Raw genomic sequence first — 26,003 nt, forward strand, 5'->3', positions numbered from 1 at the left:
ATATCTCGCTGACGCAAAGAGTTCTAAGATTGTTGAATTGTTTTCAGATCTTTCCATAATTCATTGATGGTGGCATATTTCTTTACGCACAGTCGTTTCTCTCCTACTAATAAACTGGAAAATATCGTGATTTATGAATTTCCTTTGTTGCTTTGTATTTGCAGGACTGGGAGATTGTAGCAGCTTTAGAAAAGCTGGCGGAGTGCCAAGAAACTATCTTAAATTGGGAGATTGTAGGACTGGGAAGTAGTTAAATGCATTGGCTTCACCCATAAAGGCTGCTCTTTTTGATAAGGTCCTTTTGATAAACTATTATGTTGTTGCGGCCATGACAACTCCTGAGAAGAATACTTGCCAACGATCATCTCTTCTAGGTAAAATGCTAGCTGAAGACAAATATGAGACCAAGGATCTCAAGTCTCCTAAAGAATATTTATTCTTGATAAACTATAAAGGTTACTATCCACCAAACATTCTTATTTCATGAATCTATGTTTAATTGGGCATGTTTTTTATTCATTCCAATGCGCATCGCGCGGTTTATGCCTCCTAGTAATAATGCATTCATCAATCACATTTCAGATGCTCAGCAAACAAAGGAAAATGGAAGCCCAATATAAAACTCTCCAATTTCAGAGTCGGGACATAAATTTTGCAACAAATTCAATCAAATCATCAATTAAATCAATTATGGTTCATACACTTCCTGAGAATCACAATATTACAACATCTTTAAGTTACAATTTTTGGCCTATCTCTTCTACTTGAAGTTGCTGTGAGTTAGCCTAGAACTCTGTCATTTGTACATGATTGCATGAGGACTGTACTTTTGGAAAAAAAAAGTCATAAGAAGGAGGGTCCTATTTTACATCTGACTGCTTCAGAAGCCCAGTCAACTTTGAACTACTTCTGCAACAACATGGATGTAAGGAGGAGCTACACAAGACAAACTCTTTTTTAATGGTTGTATTTCCAAAAAGAAAGCACGCGGACACCAGAATTTGATTATCATCAATGAATGATATAGGACCTGTTGCCTTGCCTCCAATACTACCAGCAGTACAAAATCATTGAAACTCCAAGCTCTACATGTCTAAAATGATATCCCTGCTAACTTATCAACTCCCGCGCGAAAACGAAGGCCAGAACCAATCTGCTCTGAGGTGGGACATACCCAGCAAAAGATATGTGGTCCTAAAACCTGCAAGTCAAGTAAATCACGTATAAATGCCTAGAAAGCTAAGACCATATCTCGGAGAGCATGTTGTACCATGATATCTACAGTATTAGTTAGTAAACTTCTATGCACAAAGAGCCTAATTTGATCAGCCAAATGAAGTGCCTACTCTAGACTCTCTTATTTGCCACTAAGAACAAGAGAAGAGAGAAACAACTTACTGATATCATATTCTCATAAGCACCAAGATCATATGGATGTGAATACAGATAACCTCCTTTTTCAACAAGCCACATAGCTCTCACACCTTCATGGTACTGTATGGTAAAAAAGGTAGGAAGTGGTTATCAGACTTGATCAGATGCCAGATAGATGAAAAAAAATTACTATCACTACCAATGCAAACCTCTATTGTGGTCTTGTTTTGCAGAATAAGATAAACATGCCAAAACACAACGATGGTCAGCACAAGAGTCAATGGCACCAGCAGGAGCCCTGAAATGACCTGAAGGCTAAATTGTTCAGGTTGAATGCAAGGATATGCAAAATTATAACTTGTTGAAATATATATACAGGAAGAAATTTATACACAAGATGCGCGCTAGCAACCAAACAGTACATGCCCAATTAAACATAAATTATAAAAGCACTCGTCAATGTTTCTATGTCTGTACATCTTTATCTATAGTATATACATATTTGTTCTTCATGCAAGTCACTGTAGCAAAGCATTGTGAATTTGATACAAACATTATAAACCAAAAGTATAATGAAATAGTATGTTTTGAGAATAAAAACCTAATCCCTGAAGCAACTTTTGTCACGAGCATATAGTTTTCTTAAATCAGGATCAAACAAAAGGATTTGCCATTTGAAAATATATTTATCTCGGCCATCATCCAAATATTATACTTGTTTGTGCTATTCTTTTCTAAAACATCTATATTTTCTTTTCCAATTGAAAAAACCATGACACTGGCATGTCTGCATAGCTGCAAAGCAACCCCAACCAAAGTCTCTAAATTTTCCAAAGCAACCACAATCGGAGACTCCATAGTTTGGATGGCTAGCCATATCAAAAGCTCTCTTATCAGTGAGCAAGCAAGGGACAGAAATCTCTTGTACATGGTCAAAAATTAGCACAAAACTTAGCATAAATTCAATAATAATCAATAAGAAGACAAATATGCAACAATAATGCTGTCTTCCAATCTTTCAATACCATTATCCGGAGCACTTTATCACTAATTGCAAGCAAATGCTCAAAGCACCGATAGTGAAGAATGCCACTAACCCATTATACCTCTTAGATACAAAATTCATGACCTTAATTTACTGGAATTTAGAGTCAAAAGTGAAACTTAAGCAAAGGCAATAAGTTGTCAACTCTATCAACTTGATCTTGGTGGTGCCATGGTCAATTAAAAGATGATGTTCTCAATGGTCCTGCATTTCTGACTTGATGCATTTACCAATACTGCCTAAAAGTACTTTTATCTGCATTTTTCAAAACTCAACATTATCAGTACGTAGAACCTCATATCTCTATAACCAAACCCCTAAAATGCAGATCCACTGTCCCCAACCTGCCACATAGAATGATGAGACCAGCATCCTAATGCTCAAAAACTAAACAAAAATGATACTAAGGGTGCCTATTTATGCCACATGACTGCAGTATACAGGTTAAATTTTCTTTACTTTCTAGTTAAAAGATATGCAAAAAATTGAACTCGTGCAGAAGTAAAAGTACAATATCTAAATTCACAAAAGTTTTGTATCTTTTCAATAACAAGAAACATCAAGAACAATTGTTCTGAATCAGTACATGAAAAAACTTTTGAAATTAACAATAGATGTTTAATACCTTAGCAAATGGGACATAATTAGCATAGCCACATCCATAAATCAAATCAAACATCAAGCCTCATAATGAATATAGATTCTACTGTCTAAAATCCTAATGTAACATTGTTCAACTCTAGATTAAACTCCAAAATGTAAGATAACAGAGCCAATTTGCAAAACTTTCATCCTCTGTAGATTCGTCAGTCCCACAAGCTAGAATACATCATTCAATTCTGATATCAACTGTACCGGTTAAAAAGAGAAAAATGACAAGACCAATATGTTGCAGCGAACAACCTCAAACACTTTTTAAGTTCTTAATTGCGATTTTCATGACAACATAAGATAGAGCAAAGCTACCACCTAAGTAAAGCAATTAATCTTCTCATGAATGTGAGCAAGCTCCATCAGCACTTGTTCAAAGCCAACAATGGTGTTGCCCTCACCCTTGGTATGCGCAACTTCCCTTAGACAAACCAACCACAACTTCAAAATATAGAGAAACAGAACCAAACATATTAGAAATTATGCTTCACAATTTATAAAAAATCATAAGTTCAAACAAACAAAAGGAAAAATATCAGCCAAAGGAGAACAATGCTTAAAACATTTGAATAGTTATTGCAGGAAGAGAAACAAAGAAAGATCTCCCCTATAAGACTTATAGTCACTACATTAATTTCAAATGTATTTTAGAAAAGCCAAGCTACTAAAATCTCAGGAAAAAGAAGCAAACAAACCACACAGAAGTAAGAGCATCTCTCCCAAATTTTTTCATCTCCAAACTGGTGAAATAAAGAAAACAAGCATGCTAGCAGAGGAAGATCTATAACAAAAATAAACAGAAGGAAGGTTAAATAATGTTCAAGGTATTCTAGATAAAGTAGAAGCATGGAATAGAAGACTACATGCATGCATAACCATATTCATTTTAAAGTTTAGGATTTTTTATGCTGTAAAAAAGAATATAAAGGTACATGATGGCAAAGCCATTTGTGGAGAAACTAATATTGCCTCTAGGCTGTCTGAACTTAAGTGTGGTGCTTGAATTGGCTTGGAGCCATCGAATAAGTGTTTGTAGGGCAAAAATGTGATTTACAACTCTACAATCACTTCATATCTACAACAGAAAGAAAGGCAACACAGGTATTAAAAATAAAACAAGAAGCTAACTGGATAAGGAAGAATTGGAATAGATTGTTCAAACAGAGAAGAAATACAGAAAGAGACAAACCTAAATCTAGGTGATTCTTTCTCATGAAATGCACTCCCAAGTATCACTGCCACCAACCAAAAATCCAAACATTAGAACTCAGAAAATCAACCCAAATAGTTACAACAAAGACTCTTAGAAAAACCTTCAAACCCAGTTAAGCATTCAACCTGCAAACACATTAGTTTCTTAATTAAAAAATTACACACGATTACAAGAAGACAGAAAAGTATTTCACAGGATTCAGGATTATCCCTTAAACTTGCTTCAAAAGTTTCATCTTATCAATATTCATTAACAAATATATAGCTTTCAAATCATATCTTTTATACCAATTACCCTAACACTTACCTTAAGAGTTAAGAATTTACAAAAAAGGAAACAGGTTCCACCATAGTTTCACAAAGGCCTCATTAGAATCTATACCGACTTTTCCAAATAGATCACTTTCATATTTTTCTAACCAAAAAAAAAGTGAAATAACACATTACCAGCTTCCAGTATTATAGACAAATTCATAATTACAAAAAATATCCTCAATATAATTTGGCAATTTAAACTTTATAAATAAAAAATAAATTGAACACGTAAAACCAATGATTTGGGGAAAAAGGGCAAAAAAGTAACTGTTGTTCGATGGCGGCATTACTTGAAATAATCTATCTTTCTTTCTGGGATTACTGTTTCTGCTAATATAGCTATTAGGATTGTTACAGTCAAACCTACAATAGTAAAGTTTAAGCACTCAATTTATAACAATACCAATAATAAATAAAGGGAAATAAATGAAGATGATCAGATGTTCCATACAAATTTATAAAAATAAGTAGATCCTAGTTCAAATTAAGGAAAAAAAACCTTAGGAAATAAAAGGGAAAAAAGAATGGCTTTTTATTTTCTTTCATTTTCAAGAAAATTCAGGGGAAAAACGGATACGAGGGAGTATGGTACTCTGATCCTTGTAGGGTTTGAAGCTTTTCATTCAGATCATGTCAAAGAGGGCAAAAGAAAAAGGACAGATTGGTTAAAAATTAGAAAAAAATAGAAAAGAAAGTAAATAGACAAATTTAAGGAGTTACCGATGTTGGCTAGCCTGTGGTGGGTGTGCAGCTCTAAAAATGCATAGTATTTGAAACTCCATGTTTGAACAGAAATATAATAGCTGTCCGATCTATATAGTCAAACACAGATTTGTCAATTATGCATGCAACTTTGTTGGAATCCTTGCGCACTACAAGCACAGATACAGAAATTGAGTGACTACCTTGATGTTTCACCTAGCTACCCTTTTGTTTATGAGATTCGAGCATATTGATAATGGCAATAATGAAGGGATCATCGATGTTTTTGGCATTGAGTTGGATTTCTGCGATGCTGCCAACTCAGAGGAAGAGGTCCTCGAGCTGCTAGACATGCTTGATTGGAAGTGAAGGGTTGGGTAGTTGCTTTCTAGTCCGAACACCTTGCTGCTGAAGATCAAATCTGACATAGTTGGTGTTGGTTCTTTCGAATCCACAGTTTGTATATACGTTCCTGTCAATGGTCAATAAGTATCCTGGAAAGCTTTCGATGTTGATCTCTATCTCTTGTTTGTAACATGCCGAACTCTTCCCCTTCGCCTCCTCATTCCATTTCTACACGTTTCCTCCACCAAACTAAGGTGCTCGCCCTATACCTGTCTCTCTCTCTCTTTCAAGTATCTGACTTGTATTCATCGAATGAAGAGTGGTTGCGCTCAGAGATTATTGTTGCTTCGGGTTAATTGCTTGCCGGAGCAGACCACTATAGAAATTGAAGAAAATTCTGAGACCCACCTGCAATAGGAGGAAAGAAAGAAGAGATGAGGGCAAGATAGAAAAGAAAGGAAGACAAATGCAGGAGAGGGGAAAAAATAAAAGAGAATAAAGAAGAAGAGATCAAACGTTCTAGAGAGGAGGAGTTCTGAGGCGGCAGAGTTCTAAGGAGAAAAAAAAAAAAGTGAACCCTAGCAGAGTTCTGTTTTAAAAGAGGCGGCAAAGTTCTGTTGACCCGCCCATGTTTGGAATGGAAAGGGTTGTTTGAGGCCAGATTTTAGAGAAAATGAGAAATTTGGTGGCCTTCACAAGCGAAATCACCGGCAAAAGTTAAGAGAAACAAAATCAGGGGTAACATCGAATCAAGTAATGAGATTCCAAAATGAACTACTAATCTAGAGTTGTGCGGATCTTCACTCGTCTGGAGGTTTTATTGAAACTTTTAGAGGTCGTGGAATCAAGAATAAATACGAGAGAGAGAGAGAGAGAGGACAGGAACACAGAGTCTGAGGAGAAGAGGTGAGAAAATAGAGAAGAAAAGGAAGAGGAGAAGATGAGAAGCGGCGCCTCAGAGGTTGGGTTTGATTTAGGGTTAGAAGAAGGCCTAATGGGAAGCTAACGCGCGATAAGCGACAAAGCATCATTGTTGTTGGGGGGGGAAAAAAAAAGAGAAAGAGAAAAGAGGAAGCAAAAGAATGACAGAAGAAAGAGAGAGAGGAGCTGCAGAGAGAAGCAGCGGGGCAGCGAGGAATACTGGCAGCGAGGGCAGCAGAAGCACATGGGATACTGGCAGCGAGGCCAGGTGGGAAGCTAACGCGCAAGGCGCGAAGGACTAAATGCTTCCAATCCACATGCCGGGCACGTGAGAGGACGACGAAAGTTTTGGCTGAATGCTGGTGGGACGTTATCTACTTATGTTGATAACTAACCCCTAAATTAGTTTTTTTTTTTTTGGGGCGCAAGAAACTATTGACCTCGCATGAGATTGTATGATCTGAAGTCGGACACGTGTTTGGATCATTATGGCATTCTTAATGACTTTCCTTTTGGTTCCGTCATTTATTTGCTTTCTTTTCTTGGTCGTGAAAATGAATTCAACACAAAAGTGTAATAGATGTTGACTTTTCTCTTAGCTTCAATCATTGCTGATTAAAAAAAAAAAAACACTAGTAATAAGAACAATCTTGTATTTTTTAAAAGTTCCTCACAGCAATAGCGATAGCGTGGTAAAAATCATAGAGTTTGTTTGGATAAGAGTTTATTTGGATGATTTATTTAAAATAATTATTGTAACACTTTTTATGATGTGATATATGTGAGATAAAAAGGTGATTGGAAAGATAAAAAAGTGATTGAAATTTGTGAAGTAAATTTTTTTATTTGAAATCATGCCTATCCAAACATAGAGTATTGAAAGTAAAAGAAAGGAAGGAAAGGTGAGGGATAACAGGTTACTAAAGACTGCGAATTGAGAATATTTATAAAGAATTATTTAAAATAATTATTATAATACTTTTTTTATATGATGTATATATAAAATAAAAAAATAATTAATAAACTAAAAAGGATTATTAAAAAACTTGTTCGTGAAAATGTCCAAAATGAAATAATATTTTGAAATAATTCAAACACACCTACCTCCTGTTTGGTACGTCAGAATGTCCAAAATGAATGAGTGTGTTTGGATTGAAATGATTTGAGAAAAAATAATTTATTTCACAAATTTCAATCTTATTTTTATTTCACAAAAAGTATTATAGTAATAATTTCAAATAAATCATCTAAATATGTCTTTCCACTCAAAATGGCTTTTTCTAGTCAGAATGACATGAAAAAAAAATATTTCATATAAATGTCTTGTATGCATTTCAAAATGAAATGTCCATCCCATTTCCAATGTTTAGTGCAATCAATTTTTAGATGTCAAAATAAAAAATATATAAAATTGACTTAATTATCTTGAAATCTATTATTGAGCATTACATTTGTTTACATATTTTGTTTATTCTTGCTTTGCTATTTATTACCTTATACGAGGAACTTTGATTTTTTTTTTTTTGTATAGTATGAATTACATTTTAGATAATGTCAGTCAAAATAAGAAAGTGAACTGCAATGTTTGGATAGTCATTTTAAAATTTTTTTTTATATTTTTCGTATACATATTTTTTAATCATATTTTTATCACATATATATTAAATCATTGCTGTATATTTTTTTAATAAAAATTTCAGAAAAGAAAAGGAAAATTTTATATACTTACAAGTTAGTACTACTGCTAGTTAGTATTCTATTTGGGGGTAGGTGTGTAATTATGTCAACTACAAGGGGCAGTTTTGACCAGAAAAAGAAAATCAGCAAGTTCACGTTCGCTTCTCCTCGCCACTGGAGTAATTTTTTCCAAGTGTCATCAGTCGTCTATCACCTCAATTCAATTTTTTTTTTTTTTTTTTTTTGCAAAAACCTCAATTCAATTGATTACTGTCAGTTTTGGTCCTTTCGCATCTGTGAGGCACCACAGAAACATTGCCAACCAAACCCCTCCTTCCCCCAACCCCCGTCCAAAAAAAAAGGGAAAAAAAACTTTCGCTCCTCATTTTTTTTACACCCCAAATCGGAAGATATCGGTTGGAGTTCCATCGCCGATCGGATCTTGGGAGCGAGATTCACCTCAGTCACGTATCTTTCACTCGCACAATTCTACACATAAGATTTCATAAACACCTAGAGACACGAGCATACTTTCTCCGTCTCCGATCTGCCAGACAGAAAGATGCCGTCGTTGTACGGAGGACCTCTCACAACCTTCGAAGATGCCGAGAAGGAGAGCGAGTACGGTTACGTCCGCAAGGTCCCCTTCATCTTCCTTCAATCTATTTCCTCTTCTACTACTACTTCTATTTTTTTGTTTTGTCTTCTCTTATATTTTCTGACAAGCTCAATAGGATCCAATTTCTCAATCTCCTCAGCGGAATAGCGTATACATTTGTATACTGGGAGAATTTGATTTTCCCTGTATATATTCCATTAGATACTGAGTAGTTATTTCTGGCTCCATCTTTCCATGCTCTTTATTCTGAAAGCCATTATTTTAACTTGTTTATGCGCATCGCTTGCTACGATATTTACTTGTCGTTTCCGATTCTGTGCTCTGAGACTCTGATCTAATTGTATTTGGTTTATTTCTCTGTTGTAAAGTGGCATTTCTGTCTTTTGCTCGGTTTTAAATGCTATTGTCGGTATCTGCAATCAGAATACTGATCGGCTATGTTGGCATCAGAATACTGGCAGCAGCTGCTTTTCGGATAGCTCCGAGAAATGTCTAAATTTGTTCATCTTACTTCTGTCTTGCTCGTTCAATTGTTGGAGGTCAATTAGGATTCAAACTGTTAGTTTCCATATGTATTAGTTTCTGTAGCGCAGATCAGTTTTACTTACTCAACTTCCTCCATTTTTTTTTGGGGTGTTACCTACCCTTTCCTTTTTTCACTGTCTTATGTCTGCTCTAAATGCTAGGAAGCATTCAATGGCATTTCAGCAGATTGAAATTCGTTACTGCATATTGTTGGCTTTCCTACTACTTAGAGTGTGGATGCTTTCTGCATTTTCATTGAACAGCATCCATGTTCTATCTGGTGCTAAGATGTTAAAAAATGAGTTCCTTTTTGTATTCTTGTTTGGTAATCTCTTTTTTTTTTCTGTAACAAAGTCAAAGCTACCAGAATAGGGGAAACTTTTACTGACAACTGATGGTAATGCTCTTTTGCATTTGTTTTTCCTGAATAGGTATCAGGACCAGTGGTCGTAGCAGATGGAATGGCTGGGGCTGCTATGTATGAACTGGTTCGTGTTGGACATGACAATCTTATTGGGGAAATTATCCGTTTGGAAGGAGATTCTGCCACAATACAAGGTAGTTTATCATTTCCTGGGAGTTCTCTCTCCTTTTTGAGGGTGAATCTTCCCTCTATACCTAAACTTTGGCTTGTATTTACAGGGCAAAATTGTAAATGTCTTACTTCTATTTTTGAAACCAGAAAAAGAAAAATTTTAAAAAGAAGAAATAAGATGGTTCCTGCTATTTTTCAGTGTTTTATGGAATGAACTTAGGAGCTTGATATTTACAATAAGATCTTTGTATGTCTCTGTTGCAGTGTACGAGGAAACAGCTGGGTTGATGGTGAATGATCCTGTCTTACGGACGCACAAGGTTGTTACTTACATTATTCTCTGTGTTATTCTTTTTTTTTTTTTTTCTCTTTTGAGGAAATTGTCTATTAAACATTATAGCTATTGTTCAAATGTGAATTCTTTTAAACATTCTTTTGTGGAATTCTTGATTTCTTTTACAGCCCCTATCTGTTGAACTTGGACCTGGAATATTAGGCAACATCTTTGATGGTATTCAGGTCTGTGGATCATTGTTTTCCCTCTTAAATCTAAGAGCTCATGAAGTTCATGTAGAAGCTTTCTTAGATTAGTTTCAGATGATAATCCCTTTTCATCCTTTAATTACTCCATCCAGAGGCCTTTGAAGGCCATTGCGCTAAAGTCTGGTGATGTATATATTCCTCGTGGCGTGTCTGTGCCAGCACTTGACAAAGACACACTTTGGGATTTTGAACCTAAGAAAATAGGTATGCTTAGAGTATTTTAGTTTAGATATTTAGGCTGCATTGTAATGGTTTATACCTTAATGTGACTGAGAGAGACAAATTGTGATTCTTGTCAATGTATCATCATTTCATGGCAGGTGAGGGGGATCTTTTAACAAATGGAGACTTGTATGCTGTAAGTATGAAATGACTTATTTAAGCTTGGAATGGACAACCGTTCTATAAGCATCCATTGTATTTTAACTTGACTTACTGCTTGATCAATCTTGTGTGTAGACTGTCTTCGAAAACACTTTGATGCAACATCATGTTGCTCTTCCTCCTGATGCTATGGGAAAGATAACCTATATTGCACCAGCTGGTCAATACTCGTTGAAGGTTTGTTCAATCAAGTCCATTATTATGCTAACATCATCCGGTTAATTGCATGAGTGGAGTACTGCGAATAGTATTCAAAAGCACTGTGTCCAACAGCTTATGCATTTGCATTCTTGAGTTGATGTGCCTCCTATTTTCTCCTCAGACTTAGTACAAGACACAGACGCTAACTTTTGGTTCAAAAGGACATGTAATGCATTCTTTGGATCATCAACTTTAATTATTTGTTAGTATATTACTGCCTGTATTTTGCCACAGTATCAACCATCCTGTGATTGTGATTAGATCATGCTTTGAAGTTGTCATTTTGGCATTCTGTCTTCCTTAGAACTGGAGAGGCATTTAGTTTTGATTGAAAAAACTCTTAGACAATGAAAGTATGTAATTAACTAGTTGGAATTGTGAAGGAAGTGCTTAGTAAGGTTTATCATTAGATTGTGACATAATGTCTCTTTATCTACCAGGTATGTTTGAAAACCTTTTTTTTTTTTTTTTGTCATTTTCTGGATTGGTTTGGAGCAAGTATTTGCTAGTTGACGTGTTGTTTTCTTGTGTTGAAAAGCAGAGATTTGTAATTTATTGCTGGCTCTAATGTTGGTTGTTCTTCTGGGAAGAATAGTGGAACTTGTTTTACATTTTAAGTTTCAACCTTCAAATATTGTCCTTGCTTTCTAGGTTAAGCTTTGCCGATTGCTTGAATCTTGTGTAATAGTATAACGTAATGGGAACTCTGTGTAAAGACATCTCCAAAAACTTTTTTGGCTAACACGGTTAACGCTTGTAGATGATTGTATGATGTTGAAAAATTGCAATTCATAGACAATGAGGTTTTATGGTGTCCTAACAAGAAGGGAGATAAACCTTTACCTGAGGGATAAATTGTAAATGGCTGGAAAATGCATCTACTGCTATGGGCAATGCGAGAATTTTGGGTCAGACAAAAAAGCAAAGCATGGTTTAAGAATGGGATGAGGGAGCATTACTCTGTCTATTACTGTTGAAAATATGAAAATATGCTGTATATTTTCATAAGTCATGCATCCGAACCTACTTGTTAGCATCAATACTCTCAGGCCTGAGGTCAATATAATCCATTGTGATCCATTTTGTTTGTTGACTTCTTGCACTGAGTGTTTTCATCAACATGCAGGATACTGTTCTTGAGCTTGAGTTTCAAGGAGTCAAAAAGCAATATACCATGCTCCAGGTTGGCACACATTCCAGTTTATAGATAATTTTTGGGTTATATGTGATGTTTGTTGCACTATGAAAAAAGCATCTGACAATTGTTTCTTGGGAAACTGCAGACTTGGCCTGTGCGAACACCTAGACCTGTTGCTGAAAAGCTTGCTGCTGATACTCCTCTTCTTACAGGGCAGGTAGTTGATCTGTCAAATAAATCATATTTTCACACTGTTCATTTGTTTGCAAGTCCTAGCAAATCTGCTGTTTCTAAATAGCATTCTGTTGTGTCAGAGAGTTCTTGATGCCCTGTTCCCCTCAGTGCTGGGTGGTACTTGTGCCATTCCTGGTGCATTTGGCTGTGGAAAAACAGTCATTAGTCAGGCCCTTTCCAAGGTAATCTTCTGGAGTTATATATTGGAATTTCCCATTATGATGTAGGGAATGGAGGATGCTAGAAAAATTTGTGCAATTAGTAAGCTGACTTTGTTCTGGGAAAGTAGTAAGCTAATTTTGATTCTTCTATTTTCTGGTTACTTATGGATGCAGTACTCTAACTCCGACACTGTTGTTTATGTTGGTTGTGGGGAAAGAGGAAATGAAATGGCAGAGGTATGGCTGTACGGGTATCTGTAATTCATGCTTGCTGGGTTCATCATTCTATTTTATTTCTGAATTTATTTGAATGAAAATTCCCAAATCCAGGTGCTTATGGATTTCCCTCAATTGACAATGACGCTGCCGGATGGTCGTGAGGAATCTGTCATGAAACGTACTACACTTGTGGCGAACACATCAAATATGCCAGTGGCAGCTCGTGAGGCATCAATTTATACAGGTAAATTGGTCACTAAATGTTCTATTGTCAATTCCAACTCCCAAAAAAAGTTAAAAGTAGTACTTCCAGGAAGCACAAAATCCATTTCATTGAAAATGGAAGGTTCAAAGTGCAGTATATTAGAGTCAATGGTAGTCATTTTATGGATTAGTTGCTTTTTGTGTTAGTCATTTTTCCTCCGAAGTAAGGTAGCATGTTAGCTTGTTAACCTGGTTGTGTTCCAGGTGCTGAAGGGTAAGTGGGCCATGCTTTCAATAGGATGCTGTTACTCTTTGTTGCTTTGACCCTCTGCATATTTTTTTAATGCCTCTTGCTGTAAAGCACAATAAATGTCCCTTATCTTTGTCAATTCCTCAAATTTTATAAATGTCAATTTGCAGGGATCACTATAGCTGAGTATTTCAGAGATATGGGGTACAATGTCAGTATGATGGCAGATTCAACATCCCGTTGGGCTGAAGCATTGCGTGAGATTTCTGGGCGTCTGGTAATTGTTTCCATCCTGGTTCTGCTATGGCATGTAGTTCATTTGTAAAAACTTCTATGCAATTCACTTTTCATACTTGCTTTCCTGCAATATCTTTCAGTGCTGTATAAGGTGATGTCAGAATTGGTATTTGTGTCTTCGCGTGATTTTAAAGATCATAATGTAATAGCTTAAATTACCTTGTTATTGAGGTAGTCATTATAACCGTATTTGCTTGTATTAAAAGCATCAAGTGTGACATTACATCATATCAGCAATTTGCCTCCACGTGTTTCTCCATTCCCCTTCTTAAGCAACTTCTGCAATGATTTGTGCGCAGAGAATGAGATTAATCGTTCATCTTGTCATCCTGATTCTTTACTTATTCATGACATGCTCAAACCTTTTGAGATGGAGAGGGGTTAAAATATTTACAACTGGAAAGTCTTTGACCTCCTCAGAGGAAAATTTAGTTTAGCTTGTTATATTTGGACTGGAAGGGCATTTTTAACTTCAATTTATTTTAATGGAATGTTGAGGTTAGAAGATACCTTTCCTGAACTGGGATCGTAGTGCATCTATCTTAAGGCAAGGATAGTTTCACTTGTGATAGTTCCCACTCGTCAGACCGCATAAGTCTTAAATGTTACATTTTAGCGCTCTCTCTCCATTTTTAATCTATGTGACCATAATAATTTTTCCCCTAATCTAAAATAGTTCCTGGGAGTTTTATTGCTATTAGTTGACTGGTTCTTAAATTTGTTGATGTAAAAATTGTTATTGTTAGATGAACTACTTTTTGGTCCCATCTTTTTGGTGCTCAGTTGTTGAACAGTTTGAAAACTTTAGCTCTGAATTTTGTGTTTCTAGTTTGAATTTGATGGAATTCCTTGTCAAGTCTGTAATAAGTTATTTAAATTATGTTTGCCATACGTGCAAATTCGTCACTCCATATCAACAGAATGGGCAATGTTGGTAATATGAATGGTCAGACGTATGTTTAGAGTCTACTTTGTGCTGACCTGTACTTTTTGTCCATTATAGGCAGAAATGCCTGCGGATAGTGGATATCCTGCTTATCTAGCAGCTCGTTTGGCATCCTTCTATGAGCGTGCTGGAAAAGTTAAATGCCTTGGTGGCCCAGAAAGAACTGGGAGTGTGACGATTGTTGGTGCTGTTTCTCCTCCAGGAGGAGACTTCTCAGATCCTGTCACATCTGCTACCCTCAGCATTGTCCAGGTGAACTGTTTACAGAACTACTACTTCTATATATTCATAAAGAATAATCCTTCTTTTTTAACTATGCTGTTGTATAAATTTGTCATTGGTCAGGTTTTCTGGGGTCTCGACAAGAAATTGGCCCAAAGAAAGCATTTCCCTTCTGTCAATTGGCTTATATCGTACTCGAAGTACTCAGGGGTGTGTTCTCAACATATTTAAGTCTGCCTTGAATTGTGCATTTTGCCTACTTTTGTTATCTTTCTACTCATGATCAAAATGCTGATGCTCTCTGACTGTGTTCCCAGGCACTGGAGTCCTTCTACGAGAAGTTCGATTCGGATTTTATTGACATCAGGACTAAAGCTCGTGAGGTGCTGCAAAGGGAGGATGACTTGAATGAAATTGTGCAGGTATGTGATTTGTTGGTTTCACCCACCTTGAGATAAAATTTGGAAGGAATAGCATTTTTTCTGTACTTTGTGTTCTCAAGGGATCAAAGTAAGAGGATAAGATTTTTGTACAAGGCACACAACATTGTCCAATCAAAGAGCAAATAGTCTAATTTACGCGCTGCTTATTGTTTCATCTCTCTCTCTCTCTCACGTTTTGTGTTTGGGCTTTGAGCTGATCCTGGTATGAAGCATGGCAAATTGTATGGTGAAGTCTTGGCATCCTTTCTGCTAGCATTTTCCTTTATAGATCATCATCAATTGTTATAGTCAAAGATATCCTAATCTCACTGCCATTGGATGTTTTCTTTTGCAAGAGATAATTAATGGGGGAGGATATGCATATTGTCCAAGTTAATATGTGCAGAACAAAATTAATTAAATAAGAATAGGAGGAACTAAATGACTTAATAGGCTTTGTCTTGTATGGCTGTTATTTAGCCTCAGCATTTTTGTACAGCTTGTTGGAAAGGATGCTTTGGCTGAAACAGATAAAATTACGTTGGAGACAGCAAAGCTTTTGAGGGAGGACTACCTTGCACAGAATGCATTTACTCCGTATGTCCCTATCTATTGGCACGTCAATTTAATTGGTTTAATCTTTTGGCGTTAATCAATATCTTGCAACTTTGGTGACAGATATGATAAGTTCTGTCCTTTCTACAAGTCTGTATGGATGATGCGCAACATAATTCATTTCTATAGTCTGGCTAATCAGGTAAAGTATATGGCACCATTTCTTGCTTTGTCCTTGCTCTTTTAATTGATAATTTTTTTGAAGCTTGCTACACTCTTTCCTCTCAGAGACTCTCTTTATGTTTTATTTTTTATTTTCCCAACTCCTGTTTTCTGTTAATTACTATACATCTAAAAACAAAGTTTAAGGTTCATAAGCTGTATAATTTCTGAGTCAACAGCTTTCACTTTTTGTTTGCTTTTTGCTGCACTTTGTCAAATAAGGGTTGGCCATTTTTTTTGAGTAGTTATTCCCGTGAGTTGTCCTAATTTAGTACCACATACAGCATTCCTCATCTATGGTTTTTGGGTTTAACTTGAGTCAGTTGAGTGAGCTTATGTGTTGGGCTGATTTTGGTGCTTTACACCTTTTATCAAAAGTATATGATCTGGGTAGTGATCTGGATTTTGAACATGTAACCTTCTTGTTACAGGCGGTGGAACGAGCAGCAGGCATGGATGGCCAGAAGATTACTTACACCCTTATTAAGCATCGGCTGGGTGATCTATTCTACCGTTTAGTGTAAGTAAATTTTTAATGAATGGCATTCATTAAACAATTATCTGGAAATCTTCTGGTTCTAATATATGTCCCTTCTGTTTCTTGTATATGATGTTTCCTCATAACAATGCAGGTCTCAGAAATTTGAGGATCCAGCTGAAGGAGAGGAAGCTCTGATTGCAAAGTTTAAGAAACTCCGTGATGATTTAACTGCTGGTTTCCGGAACCTTGAGGACGAAATGCGATGATCTGTACATCAGCACAAAGTGTTTTAGCGATCAACCATGTTGCTATGTTTTCAATTCCGGGTCAGGTGTGCTAAGCCCTTCTTAAGCAATGGAGGAGTGTTATTAGATATATTGTGTTCCTGGTCAGCCCTCTGTTTGGCCCATACGCTATTGGTTCGTCTAGCCTATATTGTATTTCACTCGATATTTCTGTGCTTTTCATTGGCTTCTATTTTTGTTTTGAGGATATCGGTTTAGGTATAAATATTGGCCAGTTGATTTGTCAGTTACAAGTCAAAATAAGCAGTCTGTAACCATATTTATCTCTTACCAGTTCAAATAAAAGCCATGTAACATAAAAATGATTGCGGACTCGAAGCTGGGTTGAAGTTCGTTTTCCACAATTTTTGCTGTTTTTCACTTTTCGATGGCTATCAGTTCTTATAATAATTCTTTAGAAGACAGAAACGTACATGGCAACATTGAACTATCAAAATGCCTTGGTAGGGTAACTAGGGTTTGGCGGGGCAATATTTGCTGTGAGATGCAGGAGAATACGGAAAAGTATTTTGTACAAATTAGATATGACACGTCTGCCTGCAGCTAACGATTGCATCCTGTGTAGATTATGTTTGAGGTGCTCAATTCTCAAAAGTTTTTCAGTACACACGGCATTTCCAGTACCTTGTTGTACAACCAAGAGAGATAGATGTTTAATGAAGCAGCGGTGCCATCAAAAAAAGGGTTTGCACAAAATTTGTCTAAATTCGGCTCATTCAATTCCTTCTGTTAGTTGGGTTGTAACGTATTTTGATTGTCACTTTGCTACATGCTAATGCAACTCAAAAGCGTGTTTCCCGCCACGCACTAATCCAAATGACATCATCATTCTTTTCTTTCTTTTTGTTTCCCTTTCTTCCAGCGAGATTCATGGTGTATTACTCTTGTTGAAGGAAATTTCCAAATCTTGAAATCTGCAGGGTGTGTGATGAAAGAACGTACATCTGCTGCAACCACAAATTAGTTACCGTCCGACCTTCCAGCGACAAACAGACAAGGTGGAAGGCGAAGACTCGTAAAAACTCGCTCGCTCGCTCATATACATGCTCAAACAGTTAATCAGTATCCACTGCAAATTAATTATAAGTAATCAAAATTCAAAAATTCCAAATGCACGGCCAACAGTCAAGTTACAGATCAGAACGCAGGCTTTATCAAAATTGGAAACCATCAGGAAATAATGACCGGACATTGTTGTCAGAGTTGAAGAATACTAGTTCAGGATAACTGTGAGAAAAAGGTATTCTGCCACGGAAAGCAAGATGAAGGCGAGAGTTTTCATATTAAGAAGCTCGAACTAAGAAACATTCGTTTTCAGACAATTGTTTCACAAGCAAGATTATCACTACATGGTATTTTCAGCTCTTATATTAGTCTGCTGCTGTACTCAACCAGGTCCAACTTTAGGGATGTCATAGTGCTCGCTCATATTAGCTAGATACTGATTGAAGTCCTGAATTCGGTCACGGTGTGATTTATTAGCTGTCTTGGCCAATCTACGCATGTCAATTTTAGCCCTTTGCTCGACATAACGTCTCTCAGCTGGGGTAAGATGATCATCCCAACGAGCAACATTTTCTCCTGCAGATTTGCTAGCATCACCAACTTCTTCTTCTTGGCTGGGATCAGTTAATTCTTCAGTACTTCCACCTGAATCAAGGAAGAGACTGTTTTCAGAACTAATGGAGCCATTTTTTTTGTGGAGAAACTGAAAAATATTTTAAGGGGGGAAAAGCCCCAGACAGTTTCATGATCATGATCATCATATCTTCATAGCAAACTTCCCACAAGCCAATGGATCCTCATTAGTTATTATACTAGTAGGATACCAACCATGTGGCTGCTTCGTTCTTCAATAATGTTTGAAATCCTATATTTTTGCTGTCTAATCATGAAAATCTATGACTAATCCCAAGACTGAGCAGCGGAGGGCAGCTGCTCTTCCTGTGACTGAGAATAAAAGTTGCGATTCTTGTCTGTCCAGAATAGAACTGTGTGTTAGATGAATGACACCAGCAAGCACAATATGCTTCTTCCATGCATATACATTGCACGGAGTATTGATGCGTTAAGCAAGCAGTCAGGCCTAGGAAAGTTGCAGTCATTTTTTGCACGCTAACATGACATGGTGTTTGGTTGGAAGGCAAAAGTGTTGGAAAGTGGAAAGGAAGATGAATCCCTAAATAATTTTTTCTTTGTGAGTGTCCATCTGATAGGAAAGTAGTAGGTTTTACAGAGAGTTTTCCTATAGTTTCCCACAGCACCCTGCATAATTTGCAGGGGGTAAGTTAGTTACACAGCACAGAGCAGTGTGCAAAGTGAAGGAAAAAAGGTTTTTTTTTTTATGAGAGTAAAAGGCAATTGAAAAAAAAGAGGTTACTGATACGAAAGCACCTCCTAAGGAATCCAAACGAACATACGAAAAACTTTTCTACAGCCTTTTACCATGACTAGAAAGGTCCTTTTGCCAGCCTCATCAAAACCAACCCAATGCCAGGTTAGGATGATTACTACCATGGAGAGGACAGAAGAGACTAGCAAGTAGCAAGGGCGGCTATATAGCAAGGGCGGCTATAGCGACGGTAAGCTAAAATACCCGGAGAAGTTGAACTTCAGATTCCGGACCAACAAAATGAAGTGAATAAGAGATGCTAGCATCTTGAGTTTGACAAGGCACAAAAATAGGAGGGAAGGGGTAGTAACTAACCAGCTGAAAGCAGGTCATTATCCTTGGCGGCAGCGGCGGCCTCATGGTCGTCGTCGAAATGTTCAGTCAATTGATGATTCTTGTTGTCATTCTCCAGCTGCTTGTTCTTCTTATTCTTCTTCTTCCTTATCCCAGAAGCAGCCTTCACATCTAGGGCCTTTCCCTTCAGTTTCAGCTTTCCTCCGACCACATTCTCATACGCAGAAGACATAATTCCTTCTTCCTTGCTCTTTTTTTTTTTTTTTTTTAAATAATAATAATATTTTTATTATTTTGGAATATCCAACAGCAATACAATTTAAGCTAACCAAAAAAAAACACAAAGAAACCAACCAATAATTGATAGCTTTCAGTTATGACAGCAAACGCCAACACCACACAATCAATCAATAGATCAGTTTCATTTGCGGGGAGGAGATCCAAAGATCAAAAGTAAAAGAAGAAAAAGGAAAAAAGAGGAGAGAACCCTAAAATATACGAGATACCCGAATTGAATTGCATGGAATTGAGACGGCGGACAAAAGGAGGGGGGAACGGTCGGACAAAAGGAAGAGTGGTGGATAGCGGTGACGGCGGGGGCGATCTGTAGTTTGAGTCGGAAGCGAAACACACCAAACTAGTAGGTTAGGTAGCTTTTTAATTGAGGACAGGACTCGCAGTGGGCTGGGCTGCTTTCCCTTTAGTAATCCACGAAAACATGAAGGAAAGCCCAGATGTTGGGACCGTTAATTCACAATTGGTACAGTAGTGCGTTTGCTACTATTTTTGCTAATTGGTTTTCGCTTCCAAACATCACTCACACTCACAACAGTTTCGCTTCTTTTGGTATTTTTTTTTTTAAATTATTATTATTATGGTTTGTTTATTATCTTCTGCATATTCAAACAGTTTGATTAATAACAACAGATACTGCTCTCTGTCTTTTTTTTTTGGGTTATCAAAAAAAACTATGGGGTGAGTCTGGTCCCCGGCAGTATATTATTATATAGTAGTACTAATAAATGTGCAACTACTGACAAAGTAGAAGTAGTCCCTAATTAATTATATAAAAAATAAAATGTGCCTCCCTCCAAAACATTTCTTATTAGTTAGTAATTACCAATGTGCTGATTGGTGTGAACCCCCGAACAGAACAGAACAGAACAAAGTACAACCACCACTTCCTTCTGCCCCCAGATAAACACTTGAAAATGCGTTGACAAACATCCATCTTCAATACTGTATATATAATAATATTACAGCTTCAATTTGATGAGACGCCACCCACCGACCGACCGGCTGCGAGAGAGAGAGAGAGAGAACCTCCTCACTCAGTAGAGTCCGGGAACAATCCGGTACGGTACCTTCTCACAATATAGCTTCCAGTATTTCCCATACCTGCACACCATCCACCACACTCAATACTCAGCGTAATATTCCTAATTCTGCATGCATGCAACAAAACCACCCCCATCTGTAATATTACTACTCATTGAGGACACGGACTGAATTTTCCATGCACGACCTCAAAAAAGCACAAGAACTAGTTCAAAGCCAAAAAAGTTGTATTTGATCTGCGAAAGATTTCTGTGTCCTACACATTAAACAGACTTCCCATGGACCAAAAGACACAGAGAGAGAGAGAGAGAGAGAGATTTCATCTTAGCTTACTTTGATCTGCATCGATCGTCATCCCTTTTGGCTCGGTCAAAGAGAAGGATTGTCAGAAACACTACATAGAAGTAAGGAAGAAACTGCAGAAGAAGAGAAAAAAAAAAAAAGAGAGCAGGGTTATGAAGTTTACTGTAAAAGATCCTGACACCCAAATACTGGTAGGACCTTGTAAATCTTCTTTTGGAGCGAAGAAAAAAAAAAAAAAAGAATCTCAAGCACTACAACTTCTTATGTCTGTCGCACTTGCTTACATGACTAAACAGAGCAGGCACAGTCCAGAAAAAAGCTGCTAATATTTCTGGTACATAATGGAAATGACGAGATAAGCCCCACCTGCACAAACAGCAACTAACAATATCAGAGGAAGTCCAAAGTCATTTCACCTAAGATACCGGCCAAGGTCCATCCAGATTTCAGTGTTCCGGTATACTCCACCACGCTCACACAGATCAAAGAAACGCAGACCACCACATCACAAGCTGGGAAATTAAACTTATCATAATTTCTTAATGAAGAATTACATTTGATCGTTCGTCACCTTGAAACAAAACAAAATTATGTTCATCTTTAAACAAATATCAACCAAGCTCAGCATGAACAGAATTGGAAGGTTAACCCCAGGCCAAGCAGAAATAACTTACCATCCTGATGTTAGTAAAAGGCTGGTTTTTGTCTCGCCCGAAGTTGTAGTGTACGAGGCAACAATCTGAAGGTGATACAAACCAAACGAAGTTTTAACCCCAGCCAGGAAAAATTACATGACAGCAATAGCAGACATGGTAAACAGAAAGTCTACTAATCTCAGGACTCCTCGATGGAATGCATCATACCTTAGATGGAGCTTTCCCCCAAACCAAGCACTTGCCATTTGTTCTACGAAATTCTTGTCTTTGCCTGTCGCAGTCATAGTTGATATATATGCAAAGAATGCCAGCTACAAGGATATAAAGAGCAAGCTGACAGGGTAAAAAAAAAGAAAAAAGAAAAATCATCCTTGTGAGAAATATATAAGACAACAAGAAACATAAGCGGATTATTATTTACTAATTATTAACATCAGCACTCTGTTTTTCTGAATTTTGTTACCATTTGTCTACGGACCTAACATCCAGGAACTTGGATGCTTTGTCTATCATGGAAGCTCCATTGCAACGTTATGCACAAAAAGCAAAGGGCCAAATTTGAAGCTAAACAATACCACCACTACAGCTAAATTGAAAAAATCAATTTATCACCCAATTGAATACACATCATACTTAACAGCATGCAACATTCTTTTGAAGCAATAGTACCTGAACACCAAGATTGACGGGATGATTGACTAGGTACATGCCAGGGGAAGTATATACTGACGGGACCCACACCAAGCATCCCCAGCAAATATAAAAACCAGCTGCCACAACACAATGGAATTGCCAAAAGAGTGACTTGATCATCAATAGCAATAGGCGGAGGAGAAAACACAGTTAAGATACAAACTAAAGAAAAGGCATCAAGAATAGAAGCCAGAAAATACAAAATTGAAAAGGTGGAGCTACAAACCTCTATCGTGTGCAATATCCATTGTATTCCAGTATCCAGCTTCCCACCAGAAAAACTTGGTAACATACACCAACATTAATGTAGTGTTGACAAGCATAGAATCAGCAACCCTCCCGTAAGTTTCATACTGGAAGGTACAGAGACATAATTAGAACCGATTAACCAAAACAAACAACTTTGAAACTTCAGATGCTTCGATTTGGTTGTTAAACTGACAACATCAATTTTCACAAAACATATGGGTGGCCACAGATCAAAAGGTTCAAAACAAATAAAATACAGGGCATTTCTTAGTTTTAGGTGGCATATTGAGAACCCAATGGGGTCCCTGTCCCTTAGCAACCAGGAAGTACGAGGTGTTTCATGTATCTTCTTTGGCAGATGGAAGAATGCTGATTGTAAAAGTCCAAGAGACATTAGAAGAAGTAAGAATCACCAATAGATAGCCAAAGTCCATTAATAATATTTGGCAGTAAATGCTAGAGAAATACCTGCTTTATGCAGTATGTAAGAGAAAGAACTGCCCAGGACATCATTCCAAATCTGCAGTTTGTAAAGACTTTTATATCAAAGTTCCTGCCAATGCGAGGATAGAGCTCCATTCCCTGCAACATTCTCAACTTTGAATGTGGTTGCTCAAATATCACATCATTTGACACTCCATTGAGAAGATTGAAAGTTGCACATTTTTTTTTGTTTATTTGCTTTTTCCTTTTAGGTGGGGTGTGGGGAAGGGCGGTGTTTTGTCCTTGTGGAATGCACATTATTATTACACAAGGCGTATACAACAAACATGAACAATAAATAGGTCACTGCCCACAATGCCAAGGAAAAGTTCATTGAATGGGTAAGATCAATTAGATTATTAACCACAAAAATGATCAATTTTTAAAGATGCTCACCCAATAGAAGTCGATTATGATGTTCCCTGATGATCCAGAATCAGTAGAAGACGGAGCAACATGACCCTTCAACACATGAACCATGAATCAGAAAAATGTAAATATGTCTATATAAAGAATAATCAAAAAATGCTTAGCATGATTGCAGTACCCACTTTGATGTACAAAAACAAGCAAAAGATTAAACTTCCAAAGATGAGAGCCGAAAATATTTCTCCAAGATGGTCATAGACAATTACAGGGTTGAATATCCCAAACCTGAGGATCAATAAAGAGGTAAATGTAGAAGCAAAACAGTTACTGTTCATTCATAAGTTGCCATTGGTTGAATGGAGAAGGAAAAAGAAGAAAAACAAAAGAAACATAAAATAGCAAATAGTGAGAGCAACTGATTCATTTCAATACACCAGAAGAAGAAAAACCTTACCACCAAAGGCCGAGATATGTAACCAATGTGACAGCAAAAGCTTGCAAGCCATTTGCCTGCAAGTGAAGAATAATATTTGAGCAGACTAAACTAGTCAACTAGATAAAGCTGAAATGTTAGTGCGTAGTATAGAGCAAGTCACAATCGGCAGTCAATTATTTTGCAAAACAAAGCATGTGATAAAAAGTACAGGAGCAAGGGCCTCTTCTCGGTTGTTGTAGATTTTACAAAAAAAGCTAATTAATCAGAATCAGCACAAGCTACTCTTGAGTAGAATTCAGATTTTAGCTTTTTTTTCCTTAGTGAAAAATCTAGGTCCAAAAGCAAAGGAGAACATTTTTTTATTAAAAAAGAAAAAGCTGATTTTGCAAAATCAGAATCTAAATAAGGTGAAACGAAATAAACAAAAGAAAGCACCCCTAAGTATAGAAAGTCCAAAAAATGCCGGTAGTACCTTATAGACAGGCCTATTACCAGCAGGAGAAGTTGGACCCTCGACCCTTTTGCCAGGTAAAAACAGCTGAAGTGCAGCCTCAAATGCAGCATAAAAAGCAATGATCTTCCAAGCAGTCGTAGTGGGTTTGGGCCAAATCTGAAGGAGGCCCTGGATGCCATGGTCTCTCAAGTAATTGGCAGTTTGCAATACAGATCCGTCCGCATGTACCATGGTGTACCATCTGCGGTAGTTAAATGTACAAATATATGAAATAGCATACGTTTGAGTGGGGGAATACTCGAAACGAAGGGTACAAACAACATGAAGCAAGCGAAGCAAAAGGAAGAAATTCCGGGAACAGGTAAGTAAAGAGGGTAAGGTAAGAACATATGGATTAAACCAGTCTTGCACATCTGCATTATTCTCGATAAATGGCAATGGTTATGTAGTCTGTTATCACATGCTTAAAAAGGAGGAGCAAGTCATACTGATAGTCGAAGATGTCAAAAAGAATCTACGAATTCTGATAAAGATCAATAAATCTTTATATGTATATTAACAAAAGTAAAGCAAAACACAAGTCCCAAATCCCAATTGCATCCTATCTATTGCATAGAGAAAGCGAAGGGAGATTTGATGTACATAGGTCGATAAAAAGATGAAGAGAGAAAGGGAAGATGTAGATTTGACAGTAAAGAAATGAGAGAGAAGGTTTGGGAACTTACAGGAGAATAACGAAGGGAGGGCAGAGACTAAGTAAAGAGAGCACGGAGACATAGGTGACCAAGGGTGAGTGCGCCATATTCTCCCCCATTTCTTTCTTCTTCTCTCTCTCTCTCTCTCTCAAAACTGCCTACTACTTTTGCACTCTCAGAGAGGACAGAGGGCACTTCTTTCTTTCTTGTTCTCCTACGTATTCTGGAGTCTGATTGATTATTGATTATTGATTATTGATTAGAAAAAAAAAACATATGAGAGAATCAACAGTACTAAGTACTAACTAAGAAGAAGAAAGAAAGAAATAAGAGCTGCTTGCTTCTCTCAAATCCACTCTATATATTTTTTTTTTTTCGGTTGACCCCCAAAGAGTCCACGAAGAAATCACAAAGCTGAGACAGAGAGAGATGAGCAGATGCTTTGTAGTTTGTGCTACTAGACTGAGAAGACTCAGAGGGACAAGACTAGAATAGCCTCATGTCACCCGCTGTCTGGCCTCCCTGAACTCAATCCTCCGTCTTTCTGGCATTGCTTCCCTTCCTTTTGTTGGGCCTTTTCTGCTCACTCGTTTCTGCCGCTGTCCAGCTTTAGTTACTATTAGCCCACAACTCATCAAGGTACAGACCCCCAATGTGAGGCTTCACTTAGCACAAAGGCAAGGCCCCAGCCCCACCTTAGTTACCACGTCCATATTGCGACTTGCACCTCAAATTGGGTATTTATTTATATATTCATTCATGCATCAAAAGGTTTGGAACGTGAGTTTTTTGGAAGTTTGTCTAAAACTTTAATTCTTCTTGTAGACATAGCATCATAACTCCGTTTTCTCAAAGCTTTGATGGATGGATGGATGGATGGATAGTACAGTGTGCGTGTGTTTTTTTTATTAAAAGTTCCCTTCCTCTTAGTTAGTA

At 37.2% G+C, this 26,003-nt stretch overlaps 4 protein-coding genes across 7 annotated transcripts; 1 reads left to right on the plus strand and 3 right to left on the minus strand.

The window, feature by feature from the left end:
* Positions 1-650: 650 nt before the first annotated feature.
* Positions 651-6,779, minus strand: LOC113742630 (probable protein S-acyltransferase 16). 3 transcript variants are annotated; one of them, XM_072046824.1, is made up of 8 exons: positions 6,161-6,779; positions 5,503-6,052; positions 5,318-5,409; positions 4,260-4,305; positions 3,389-3,511; positions 1,584-1,689; positions 1,399-1,494; positions 651-1,201 (listed from the first exon to the last, which is right to left on the minus strand). In XM_072046824.1, exons 5-8 carry the CDS (start codon positions 3,412-3,414, stop codon positions 1,094-1,096), a joined length of 336 nt encoding a protein of 111 aa, XP_071902925.1. In that variant the 5' UTR covers positions 3,415-3,511; positions 4,260-4,305; positions 5,318-5,409; positions 5,503-6,052; positions 6,161-6,779; the 3' UTR covers positions 651-1,093. The 3 variants fall into 3 exon arrangements, 2 of the variants coding, with proteins under 2 accessions (XP_071902925.1, XP_071902924.1); XR_003460863.2 differs by having other exon boundaries at positions 1,584-1,682; positions 5,503-6,779; XM_072046823.1 differs by having other exon boundaries at positions 5,503-6,779.
* A 1,761-nt stretch (positions 6,780-8,540) lies between these two features.
* On the plus strand, positions 8,541-17,049 carry LOC113742632 (V-type proton ATPase catalytic subunit A). Its single transcript, XM_027270508.2, has 20 exons — positions 8,541-8,882; positions 9,818-9,944; positions 10,186-10,241; positions 10,384-10,440; positions 10,557-10,668; positions 10,785-10,822; positions 10,924-11,025; positions 12,176-12,232; positions 12,333-12,404; positions 12,502-12,603; positions 12,757-12,819; positions 12,913-13,045; positions 13,426-13,532; positions 14,556-14,750; positions 14,844-14,930; positions 15,038-15,142; positions 15,642-15,739; positions 15,821-15,899; positions 16,351-16,439; positions 16,552-17,049. The coding sequence occupies exons 1-20, from the start codon at positions 8,805-8,807 to the stop codon at positions 16,664-16,666; spliced, it is 1,872 nt and encodes a 623-aa protein (XP_027126309.1). The 5' UTR covers positions 8,541-8,804; the 3' UTR covers positions 16,667-17,049.
* Positions 17,050-17,948: 899 nt separating this feature from the next.
* On the minus strand, positions 17,949-20,021 carry LOC113742634 (uncharacterized). Of its 2 annotated transcripts, XM_027270513.2 has the most exons (3): positions 19,746-19,871; positions 19,413-19,641; positions 17,949-18,355 (listed from the first exon to the last, which is right to left on the minus strand). In XM_027270513.2, exons 2-3 carry the CDS (start codon positions 19,621-19,623, stop codon positions 18,093-18,095), a joined length of 474 nt encoding a protein of 157 aa, XP_027126314.1. In that variant the 5' UTR covers positions 19,624-19,641; positions 19,746-19,871; the 3' UTR covers positions 17,949-18,092. The 2 variants fall into 2 exon arrangements, with proteins under 2 accessions (XP_027126314.1, XP_027126311.1); XM_027270510.2 differs by having other exon boundaries at positions 19,413-20,021.
* Positions 20,022-20,430: 409 nt separating this feature from the next.
* On the minus strand, positions 20,431-25,331 carry LOC113742633 (7-dehydrocholesterol reductase). The gene is made up of 13 exons (XM_027270509.2): positions 25,098-25,331; positions 24,391-24,613; positions 23,937-23,992; positions 23,665-23,767; positions 23,510-23,575; positions 23,099-23,212; positions 22,608-22,734; positions 22,358-22,458; positions 21,896-22,021; positions 21,707-21,771; positions 21,317-21,398; positions 21,063-21,145; positions 20,431-20,789 (listed from the first exon to the last, which is right to left on the minus strand). The coding sequence occupies exons 1-13, from the start codon at positions 25,184-25,186 to the stop codon at positions 20,723-20,725; spliced, it is 1,302 nt and encodes a 433-aa protein (XP_027126310.1). The 5' UTR covers positions 25,187-25,331; the 3' UTR covers positions 20,431-20,722.
* Between the last annotated feature and the right edge of the window lie 672 nt (positions 25,332-26,003).

Source organism: Coffea arabica, chromosome 4e (assembly GCF_036785885.1).
Source record: "Coffea arabica cultivar ET-39 chromosome 4e, Coffea Arabica ET-39 HiFi, whole genome shotgun sequence".
Lineage (NCBI taxonomy): Eukaryota > Viridiplantae > Streptophyta > Magnoliopsida > Gentianales > Rubiaceae > Coffea > Coffea arabica.

What these genes read in the sequence shown, in the direction of transcription:
- LOC113742633 (XM_027270509.2), bottom strand. Translation starts at nt 25,186, where the DNA reads ATGGGGGAGAATATGGCGCACTCACCCTTGGTCACCTATGTCTCCGTG. An exon ending in GGGGGAAAGCTCCATCTAAG is followed by an intron (nt 21,772 to 21,895) that starts GTATGATGCATT and finishes TATCACCTTCAG; the next exon opens with ATTGTTGCCTCGTACACTAC. An exon ending in GACGATCGATGCAGATCAAA is followed by an intron (nt 20,790 to 21,062) that starts GTAAGCTAAGAT and finishes GATGGTGTGCAG; the next exon opens with GTATGGGAAATACTGGAAGC.
- LOC113742630 (XM_072046824.1), bottom strand. Translation starts at nt 3,414, where the DNA reads ATGAGAAGATTAATTGCTTTACTTAG. An exon ending in AGATTAATTGCTTTACTTAG is followed by an intron (nt 1,690 to 3,388) that starts GTGGTAGCTTTG and finishes TGAACAATTTAG; the next exon opens with CCTTCAGGTCATTTCAGGGC. An exon ending in AAAACAAGACCACAATAGAG is followed by an intron (nt 1,495 to 1,583) that starts GTTTGCATTGGT and finishes TTTACCATACAG; the next exon opens with TACCATGAAGGTGTGAGAGC.
- LOC113742632 (XM_027270508.2), top strand. Translation starts at nt 8,805, where the DNA reads ATGCCGTCGTTGTACGGAGGACCTCTCACAACCTTCGAAGATGCCGAG. An exon ending in AGTACGGTTACGTCCGCAAG is followed by an intron (nt 8,883 to 9,817) that starts GTCCCCTTCATC and finishes TTTCCTGAATAG; the next exon opens with GTATCAGGACCAGTGGTCGT. An exon ending in CGTACTCGAAGTACTCAGGG is followed by an intron (nt 14,931 to 15,037) that starts GTGTGTTCTCAA and finishes CTGTGTTCCCAG; the next exon opens with GCACTGGAGTCCTTCTACGA.
- LOC113742634 (XM_027270510.2), bottom strand. Translation starts at nt 19,623, where the DNA reads ATGTCTTCTGCGTATGAGAATGTGGTCGGAGGAAAGCTGAAACTGAAG. An exon ending in TAATGACCTGCTTTCAGCTG is followed by an intron (nt 18,356 to 19,412) that starts GTTAGTTACTAC and finishes TCCTTGATTCAG; the next exon opens with GTGGAAGTACTGAAGAATTA.